Below are 11045 nucleotides of genomic sequence, written 5' to 3' on the forward strand. Positions count from 1 at the left end.
CTCCGTCGAAAGGTTAACACAATCATACGCTCGAGGTTATGGAGTTACACAGCATCCAGGAGCAGGCTTCTGCCAGACATCACAGCACAGGGGCAGAGGAGCTAGCACCTATCTGGACCTGTGCATACAGACACACCCAAAGGAAGTCTGATAGCAAACACCTGATGACAAGCATGACAAGGCTCTGGTCCTTATTTTGATTGGTCTTTGAAACAAAATCTGCTGGAATGAGTACGAAGACAGAACTCACATCTATTTCATCTTTGTGTGATAATAAAAATCAGTGGCCCACTTACCCTGCTTTGATTACTTACTTTACAGTTCAAAAGCCTCTCCCCAGCCCAGCCAGATCACTCTTTGCCAGAACTAGTACAGGTGTATCAGTTCATTCTGAATGCATCTCTTAGGCTTGACAGGTTAGTGAGGCATTTAAATTACCTACCTGTATATTTGCTCAAGACCACCTGGGCTGCTGGAATAGCGTTCATTTGAACAATGTTGTACAGATACAGTTCAGTGTTTCTGTTGCTTTTATCCTGCAGCGTTGAACATACCCAGTGGGCATAGCCTTTTGCTCCCTCATTCTCAAGAAACAAACAAAAAAACACCAAAATAGGAGTCATTAAACCTGCTTGAACAAGAATGAAATACTTAAAGGTTATAATAACAATTCTGTGGTTTAAGGCAGAATCTTGGCTAAAAATCTGCATCAGTGTTAAGCACGAGAAGAAAACACCAAACTGAATTACTCCACACACAGTTTTAACTTGTCCTTTGAGCAAAGAGAATTCGTACATTAACATATCATTTGCTGCACCACTGGAGGGATGACAGATGAAAAAAGCTGTCAGAGAATGTAAAGTCCTCCACTTTCTTAGAACTCAGGGTACTGGCAATATCCTTGCTCTCTCCTGGAATAGTTATCATTTATGCCTTTAATCTCTGTCCAATTCTGTGGAACATCAAGAATGTTTTTTCACGGCTTAGGTAGCTGATTTCTTGGACCATTGGGACTAAAGCATTTAATAAAATAACTGCCTGTTATTCAATGCCAGCACAGGCCAGGAACAAAAACATGGAAGTCAGATGATCTCATCTGGAACATGACCATAACTATTTCATCATTCAAGACATGCCTATTTTTTTTTAAATTACATCACCTAAGTAGAGAGATTAGATATGCAGAAACTTTAGGACAATAAAACTGTTATACTTACATGCATACTGAGTTCAGTGGTGTGCCTGAAGAGATCCATAGTATCATAGCTGCCCACCGTCTCTGCAATTAGAGCCTACAAAGATGCAAGAGGTGCTGTGGTCAGGTACTTTGAAAATTATGACATTGACAAAAAACCGAGCACACATTACGTCAGGCACATCTTAAGCATTTAACATGAAGACACTTTCTTTTTCTCATACTCTCCAAGAAACATTTGTTTTAGGAATAAAATGAACGCATTTAAAGGGAGCACAAGCAGTTTCCACTGTATCAGCACTTGAAATTTAAAAGTCTTCTGCCACTACTTTACATTCTTCAGGACAAAGACTTTGTGCATGTCAGTACAACTTATAACAACATCTGACAGGAGCTGAATTTCGATATGTGATGGTACTAGTTCCTCCCTAGAATCCAGCTTCAATTAGATATTATTAGCAGGTCAGCAGCATGGGATTATGAAGTGCACCTATAGTGATCATAAACGTATGAGTCACAAGCATTTCTACTATTCACGGATGGCCTAGATAACAGTGGGAGCATATCCAGCTCTCAGTGGTAGGGGGAGGAAGGGACCTCCCAAGAAGTAAGAACTGCTTTTGTCCCAGGTTCATTAGAGACTTACTCTAACAGTGGCGTTAGAAGGGGGAGGGGGGGCGCTGAGGAGACAGTTAAGCAGTGCCATATAATGAGCTAGAGGTACAGCTGAAGCTGAAATAACTAGCACCTTATGAAGACGGTGCTTTGTTGACAATGCTCAATAAAAAGCCTCAGAGCACAGTGGTTTTTTTTTTAATAGCTAGTTTCTTACAGAACTCACAACATCAGCCAGAAGAACATTATATAAAGATATATGATGAACGTAGCTTCCATTGTATTACCACTACGGCAACAAAGGGTCCCATCCACCCTCAGAGGAAGTAGAAGCTCCCTTTACTTAAAACATCTAATTTTCAGGAACATGCTTAAGTGCCAATTATTAGGACGGAGTCCAAGTCCTCTCTTTGACTAACAACTAGTTTTGGTGCACAGTATCATAATCATAATTTTTTGTCATCTTACCTGCCCAATCCAACACAATAAGTAAGAAGGCTCCAGAGACTGGGCTACCTTGAAGGCTTCGTGAGCTTGCTGTAGAACCAAAGATAACAGTGCTATTGTACTGTATGGCATGGTAACAGAGCACTTTTGAGTATACACAGGTATTGACATGTAGTAGTATTGGAAGAGATTTCTTGGACAAAATTAGATCACTATTAAAAACATCTGCTGTGCCATAGAGAACAATGCATTGCCCAGAGAAATAAATCAGTTTAGTCTTATTTGGGGGGGGGGGGGGGGATTTACAAGACCAAAGCTCCCCTCCCTTCCAAATATATTTCCTTCTTAAAACAGTTCAGCAGCTAGATTACTTCTTAGAACAATTATTATTTTAAAATCTGACTCTTGGAGGATCCAGTTTTGGAAATTTGCTTTTCCTTCATGCAAACGTTAAGAAAACACATTTTCAAAATGGTAAAACTGATTACCACCCACAAATTATCTTTTCCCTATGGATTGCTTATGTTTAGAGTTCCTCCCTCAACGTGGCGTAAGGTGAACAAAGTCTTAGCATTAGTAGTCTTAGCAGTAAGCAGTCCACATTATCAATTTTTTTTTATTAAAAATAATTCTGACCATCACATTTCCAATTAAACAAAATTTCTTTAATTCTGACAAACAAATAGGATAGGATGTAGTTTTAGCTGCATGAGAACTCTGGACTTCACTTCAGATGTACTCTAATTTTTCTCCAGAGAAACTCTGAAAGTTACACAGAATTACAGTAAACCATATGACACGCTGATGAGCAGAAAGTAGCTACCTATGGGAAACTCAAAGTTCACTTTGTGACTTACAATTAAAAGAGTTCTCGGTCAAACCTAGCGTGCTTTGGCTTAGATTAACTACTCCTCAGTCCTTCCAAATACTTTTCATTCCATCCAGTTGCTTGGAAAGCAACCTCACCAATTCACAGAAATTGTTCACTTATCCCCTCCAGAATTTGTATGCCTCAAGTAAGGTACAGGTGCCAATTTTATTTTATTCAAAGGAAGTACGTTTCTTGAATCTGAGAGAGACGTTCTTCACTGTTTGCCCAGACGCCTGCCCCCATACTCTCCCTTTAAAAAAGTGGAAAGGGAAACTATATTTGAGGATGGGAAAGAGAGTTACCTCAATGTTTCCAGTTGCCAGATACAAAACCCCCAAGTTGGTCCAAGCAACAACATTCTAGACAGAACAAATAAAGTTAAAACAGATGTATTATTACTATATTCAAAAATAACTCTGCATTGAGGGGAAAAAAGTTTTAAATGCCCACTTGAAACAGATGGCAGCTGCCTACGGCACTTACGATTTGCTCAGCTTGAACAGATTTGATGAACGAATGTTGAGCAAGAGCATAATTCCCAATAGCTGGGGGGGAAAAAGAAAAGAGGAGAGCTAGATCTAACTGAATTTCATAAACACCATTAGTCAAGTTGCCTTCTAATTTAGGATATTATGGAGTTAGGGGTTTCACTGAAGACTTACCACTACAGGAAGCAACTACACCAAGTGCATTCCAATAAAGGTGATTTTTGCTGTCAAGCCTCACAGCTTTTTTGAGACACTGGAAGAAAATCAAATGTGAATTATATCACTAGAAGAGCAAAAATTAAGACTTTATGCACTTACTTATTCAGAGATGTAGGTTTTATTGAGGACAGAGAGAATATGCAGACAAGCATCAACACCAATTTAAATTTTGAAGAATGTAACAGGAAAAACAGGCAATACCTGTAAAGACTTCTCTAGCAGTTCACTGATCTCATTCATGTCAGTGCCCACTGCTGTGAGGTGCTCTGCTTGTCGATAATAATTTATTCCAAGATCACACCATAAGCTAGGCAAAGGCATCAATTTTAAAGCTCTGCCGTAACACCTACAGAAACATGAATCACAGAAGCATTATTCCAAGCCTCTCTACACGAAGAGCAGAAAGCTGAAAAAACATTCAAGAGTGCTTAAAAACCTAAACCAAGCAAACATGCATAAATACAAACAAAACCACACAAGAATGGAAAGCAAACAAAACTAACCAATTTTCACTCAGACAGTTATCTTCACAGAATCTACCCTGGTCTAAAGGCAGTCTGTAGTGCCCACCACTTGTGAAGCCACAGATATGCATTAAATCAAAGCTGTGTCAGTTGCAATATGCATGCTTTTACTTAAAACAAACATCAGTCATTTTTACAGTTAATCAGACTTCCCCTAGGAAGAATTTGACTTATATCGTGGTTGAGATTTACTAAGCAGCTGCATTTCTTGCATTACGCATCCAACTGCACAAAGCTCAGAGGGAGTCACAGAACAGGCTACAGAAACACTACAGATATTTTCTACCATCATGAGCCTTCCAGGGCCAGAAACAAGGAATTCCCTCTTCCAATGTACTCTAGATCCCATAACTAGGGCAAGAATTCTTGATATTTTTATAAGAAAGAAGTACAGACAGAAAGCTTGAAGTATTATCTTGGACTTCAGTAGTCCTGGGAGAATTAGTTAGCAACTACTGCAACCACTCCATTTAAAGAGGCGCAATTTGTTGAATGACAGACAGGCAGGATGTAGCCATGCTCTGGAGACAGAAACAAAGAGAAGAGCAGGTGCTGGAGGAAGTATTGACAGCCACTATGGCAATCCAGCAAAGGTATTCTGAAATGAGCCGTGTAATTTAGAAGCATGAGACCCTATTTACCACCTCATTAATCTTTGCTCAATATGCAGGTGTCGACAGATCAGCATGTCTTTCATTTTCTAGAAATGAAATAGTCTAGAATACCTCAAACTCTGTAGAGTCTCAAGCTGCATAGAAGCTCTTGATAATAAAAAATTATTACCTTCCTCCCAGCCTGAGCAGCTCACTTTTCTTCAGCATCTGTTTGCCTGCATTTTTACCCAGAAGGTATCCTAGAACTTGAACATTCACTTTGGTTGGTGAAATAACATGCACACTAGTACAGGTATCTCCGAGCAGTTTCCAGAGGCAAGATACATCAGGACGGTGCTTTGTTGCCCTGTAATTAGTGATATAGAAAACATGCACAACACCCATTCAGACACTTCAACATCCTTTTCTGAAAGAAAGTTCAACACTTTGAAGAGTGGCTGAAGAGTGGCATAATCTCAAATGTAATTAATCAATGAACTGTTTGATATTTTTAATTCAGTTTTCTTCCTATTCAAGCTATAGGTCTAAAAGGTCAAAAAATAACCAAAAGAGAAACTACAAAATGCCATTGTATCCCAGCTTTGTTGGGACTAAGAGTCAGTTCTGAAAATTAACCATTATCTATCACTGTGTCAGCTGACTACACCCACTCTTGCATCTCAGAGCATTACACCGCTCTTGCATTTCATGTTACATTACGAGACATGACTCATCTGCAGAAACCTCATGGACCTTCTCCTATAACAGCAGCTATCCCAAGGTTTAATTTAGGACACTAAAGCATTTTGTATGAAATGCAAAACAAAAAGATTGAGGGAGGGAAGGAACAATTTCCTCTCATCCACCATTTTTGGTAGAAATCCCTTCCTCCCAGCCCCATATATACAGGCAGACAGCTGAAGAGAACAGTGTGTCATTTCACACTTGTGTTATAACCAAATGACTCTGTATCTTTAAACAGAAAAACCAAAACTCTATAATTACCATTCATTTAAGCAGCCTAAATCCAGAATGCATTATTCAAACCATTTTCAGTAAGTACATTCTTATTTCTAATCTAGATTAGAAGCCTGGTCCATTTGATTTATTTTAACTGAAAACCCTCAAACACTTAACTCTTATTCTTCTGCCTGCCAACCCACAATTCCAGTGAAAATTAAGTAACTGAATATTTAGTACTAACCTTGTAAAAAATTCAAGAGCCTGCTCTATGTAATCCACAGCTTTCCTATCAAGATAGTTATCAAGGGCTGATCTTGCCAGCATGAGATAGCACTCACCAAGTCCTGAAAATAAGAGAAAATATCCTCTATGAAAAGAGATGCTTTTATGATACACTTGATAAAGGAGGTGGGGTGGGAGGGTGGAAGCCTGCTCAATAGTCTGCTTGAAATAAAGATTTATACCCTGCACACGTTATGCCAAAATGAAGAGACCCACAGTGCTCACAGAGACTTTGCTTTTAACCCATCCTGTCAAGTGTGAACTGTAGAATAATTTGAATATTAAAATAAACCTAACTGATTATAAAAACCATAGCATTTAAGCTTTGGGTTTGTCCTCAAATATTAACTAAAGCCCTGATGAGAAATCTGCTCTGCATTGGTAAGTCTTTGACAAATACACCAACTTTCAGTTCACACGAGTCAAAAAATCATTGCCAAAACACAAAAAGAAAGAAAGAATGTCCAGGTAGGCAAAAGGGGAACTCGTCTTTGAAGACGACTTGAAATCAACATTATTTAATCCCATTTATCTAAGAATTTACTTCATATGGAAAGAAATCCAACTGTTAAAAAAGGAACTGCATTTAATGCCACAATTTCTAGCATTTTGGAACCAACAAGATAACTGCTTGGTTTCTACTCTTGCTGGCACCAGCAGTGATTCTGTCTGGCAGTAAGTCACTGGCTACAAGTACCGTTCATTCCCAGTATTATTTTCATTGTTCTGAAGCTACCTTCCTCATGCTATCATACCCTGTACCTATACCAAAACTACTAATCACAGCAGTCATGTTTTGCAAGCATCTTTATCTTTCCCCACTAGGTATTTGTCTTGACCACACAGAAGTCTCAAGATCATGAGCTTCTCAGATGTCAAGAAGCTCTGCAATCTAAAAACAAAACTGATTTTATTCCTCAAAGTTATACATTAAAAGATACGCTGGAGCAGAGGCAGAATAACCATACCATTTAATAACACAAAAATTCAAGTAACATCAGTTTAGTTTTCTCTCACCTACTAGGAGACTATTCTTCCAACAACTCAATTCAGAAACTGTCTACACTGATCAGAACAGTAGCAGAAGTACACTGATGTATGTTTCAGAGACTTTTAAGAAGGTGCACAGAAGATAGCAAACCAGAGTAAACATTAAACAGTCTCTAAGAAGGTGACGACTGTTTTGGGACTCGAAGTAGGATCTGGAGCTAACAAATCAGAGACTAGGATGAGAAGAATTATGAGAGAAGACTTTGGAGATTTAAGAAAAGAATAAGTATAGAGGCAACCAAGGAGGGGGGGAAACCTTGATACCATGTGCTTACGTCCTCTCTAAGCATTTTATTCCAGGTAATGCTGTCAATTGTCACCTAGAGACACTAAAAAAGCCATATATACATGCACGTTTCTATGCAACACCTTTGCAAACTGCTGCTGCAGTCAGCTGTTGCCTTCTTGCCCGACAACTAGTAAAACTGCCTATCCACAATACTCTCCAACTCCATCACAGAGCTCTTGCCATGTCACTTTAGTCTGGCAAACTCCAAGCGACAAAATTATACAGGAGGAGGTAGAGGGACCCTGTCGCCCTTTCATATGAAAAACTCATTGTTGCAATAGTAACCCAACAATTCTGGCTTAGTCTTACAAGAATCAGCTCACATTCACCCAAAAATCAAAAGGCCTTACACACAATGAAAGAACACCCTGTAACTTAAAAATTCATACCAGTACCAAGCAGCAAACAGCATCTATTTCAGATGGATGTATGGGGTGAGAATGACTAAAGACTAAGTGGCAGAGAGAATGTGAACCAAACAGTTATTCATTGGCTATCAAAATGTTATACACTGCCAATATTACGTATTTTGAGAATCACAGTTCTATCACCAGAAAGGAGTTCCAGTTCCCCCACTTCTCTCTGCTCCCAACTATATACTGAAGACCTCTACGTATCGCCACCTCTAACACTTGAGACACCTTTCGGGGTACTTTACTGCTGGTTTTCATCACTTGAAGAAACTCAAAGGGGTCTGAATCACCAGTGCTAACACAAAAAGTGAGGAACACACAGTCAGGAGCAGCAGAAAACTAGTATAGCCCATCTCCTTGAAATGGCAGACTGACTCTATTGCCTGTTGAGCCAGTGTTTGACTGCTTAGGTGAAACTGCGGTACCATCAGCTGGCTTCCTCTATCTATCTTCAACTCTTCTACCCATTTGGCCTGGTAGCTGCACAGGAATACCTTTCATACTTACTTGAAAGAGAAATAACCACTCCCATGCATCATGACTTAAGAGCTCTTCAGATATTTGCAGGCTACTACACACTAGCTTTCATGTAGGGGATCACAGTGCTCTACATACCCAAAACCCAACCCTATCCTTCCATGCAGGAAAACCTCAATACACAAGAACCTCCCCACAAGACAGAAGTAATAAAGTGTGTAGAGGGAGAAAGAAATAACTCTGATAGTATAGATACTGTTGCAAGTATAGTAGAATGTTTGGCAAAGACACTGTACCCCTATTGTTAGACCATCTGGTTGAAACCGACCTCGCAGTCTGAAGCTCTGCCAACTCAACATTCTGGGCCAAAGGTGAAGGTACCCGGTGAGGAAGACTGTGAATCTTCCTCCAAAAGACCCCAATAGACGACCACCAGACGGCAGTACGCGTGCGCCAGGAGGAGGAACCCTATGATAATAGATTCTTAGAAGTAATTAGAATATCCCACCTTTTCTTAGAACTAATTATACTAACCCAGCCTATAATAATAAATATGTAAGAAGTAAGCCTATAAAGTCTGATGATTGTATTCCAATAAACGAAATATGCTGATCACTCATATTGAGTGACTGTGTCTTCCCTCCGTTCCGGCGAAAGGCGCAACAAAAGAGTTAACACTTTCAAATTCAGACATATTACCTTTCAGTGCAGGCACATAGTCTTCTGTCTTCTTTAAGATTTGTTCATAGGTAGCTATAGCATTTTCATATTTGCCCAGAATCTGCTCAACTGCTGCAGCTCTGTAAATGCTATACACGAGCCCTGGGTTCAGCTCACTTGCTTTCCTGAAGGATTTCAGAGCTGTTGAATAGCTACCTCTGCTCAAGTAAGCCTCCCCTAGAGACTCCCAGCAGTTGGAATCCTTTGGATCAGCCCTGAGAGCTGCCTGCAAACTGAAGATATCAAGATATAAATTTATTTAAATAAAAGGTGATACAAGTTAACATAAACAAATTATTTCCTTGCATTATATAATCTCAGAACACAAACACAGAATTATACAGAACTTTTAAACACAGCATAGTAGTGTTTTCATCTTCAGAGCACATTATACAAGTTTAGACATTGTACCTAATCTTGGCTCATTATTCAGTGCTATACTGTGCTTGTCTATGACAAGCCTGTCACCAGGCTTGTTAGTACAGAACACTGCTGTGCTGAAAAGACTACACTGTGCTAATTCTGGAACTGAAGATAGACACAGCTTGCTCAGACCCATTTCCCATTGTTTAGTACAAGCCATCCTATCATCAGCTAACTTATTTTCAAAACTTGCTACAATCAAAGACTGTTTTATTGGGATTTATAGAAAATGGCTTAAACCAACCACTAGTTTTCTTACTCAGCCACTGCTTGTGACGGCTGACCAGTTCTCAGGTAGTAAAGTCCACGATGAAGCCAGGCCCATTTTGCTGTACCAGTACTTGCTTTTTCAGTTACCTCATTCAGGATTGACAGAGCAGTGTCCTAACAAAGCACCAAAAATGCCAGGTTAGTAAACATATGTATGTGTAAAGAACAAAGTTCTTGTTAAAGAATACTCCTAATCCAGGAAACCATTAAACTGTCTAATCTGTTAATTACTGTAATGAAGAAATGTTACAGGGGCTTTTTAAAGCTGGCAGGCTGAGTGGCAAATTAGAGGAGGAAATCATCACATCTAAAGACATGATTATTTCTTATGTACCTGTCTTTGCAAATAGACAGTAGCTTCCTGCAGTTTTGTAAAGACTTTTTTTTTTTTAAATTAGAGAAGGATACAAGTATTTCATATATAAATGAAGTTCCCACTGACTGGAAAAGGGGAAACATAACCCCCATTTTTAAAAAGGGAAAAAAGGAAGACCCGGGGAACTACAGGTCGGTCAGTCTCACCTCTGTGCCTGGGAAGACCATGGAACAGATCCTCCTGGAAGCTATGCTAAGGCACATGGAGGACAGGGAGGTGATTCGAGAGAGCCAGCATGGCTTCACCAAGGGCAAGTCCTGCCTGACCAACCTAGTGGCCTTCTGTGATGGAGTGACTACATCAGTGGACACGGGAAGGGCCACAGATGTCGTCTATCTGGGCTTCTGTAAGGCCTTTCACACGTTCCCCCACAACATCCTTCTCTCTAAACCGGAGAGGTATGGATTTGATGGATGGACTGTCCGGTGGGTGAGGAATTGGTTGGATGGTTGTATCCAGAGGGTAGTGGTCAATGACTCAATGTCCAGATAGAGATCGGTGACAAGTGGCGTCCCGCAGGGGTCCGTATTGGGACTGGTACTGTTTAATGTCTTCATCAATGACAGACAGTGGGACTAAGAGCACCCTCAGCAAGTTTGCAGATGACACCAAACTGAATGGTGTGGTCAACACGCCAGAGGGACAGGATACTATCCAGAGGGACCTGGACAAGCTGGAGAAGTGGGCCCGTGTGAACCTCATGAGGTTTAACAAGGCCAAGTGCAAGGTCCTGCCCCTGGGTCGGGGCAATCCCCGCTATCAATCCAGGCTGGGGGATGAAGGGATGGAGAGCAGCCCTGCCGAGAAGGACTTGGGGGTACTGGTGGATG

The 11045-nt window shown here is 40.3% G+C and overlaps 1 protein-coding gene across 1 annotated transcript in view; it reads right to left on the reverse strand.

The window, feature by feature from the left end:
• TTC37 (tetratricopeptide repeat domain 37) overlaps window positions 1–11045 on the reverse strand; it is a 52666-nt gene that overhangs the window by 22971 nt on the left and 18650 nt on the right. Inside the window, 11 exon segments of the mRNA XM_009330309.1 lie at window positions 443–584; window positions 1218–1292; window positions 2279–2347; window positions 3431–3487; window positions 3612–3673; window positions 3791–3869; window positions 4037–4181; window positions 5143–5319; window positions 6157–6259; window positions 9126–9379; window positions 9829–9953. Of these exon segments, the coding sequence (XP_009328584.1) occupies window positions 443–584; window positions 1218–1292; window positions 2279–2347; window positions 3431–3487; window positions 3612–3673; window positions 3791–3869; window positions 4037–4181; window positions 5143–5319; window positions 6157–6259; window positions 9126–9379; window positions 9829–9953 (1288 nt within the window).

The sequence above is a fragment of the Pygoscelis adeliae genome, unplaced genomic scaffold, assembly GCF_000699105.1.
Source record: "Pygoscelis adeliae isolate BGI_AS28 unplaced genomic scaffold, ASM69910v1 Scaffold178, whole genome shotgun sequence".
Lineage (NCBI taxonomy): Eukaryota > Metazoa > Chordata > Aves > Sphenisciformes > Spheniscidae > Pygoscelis > Pygoscelis adeliae.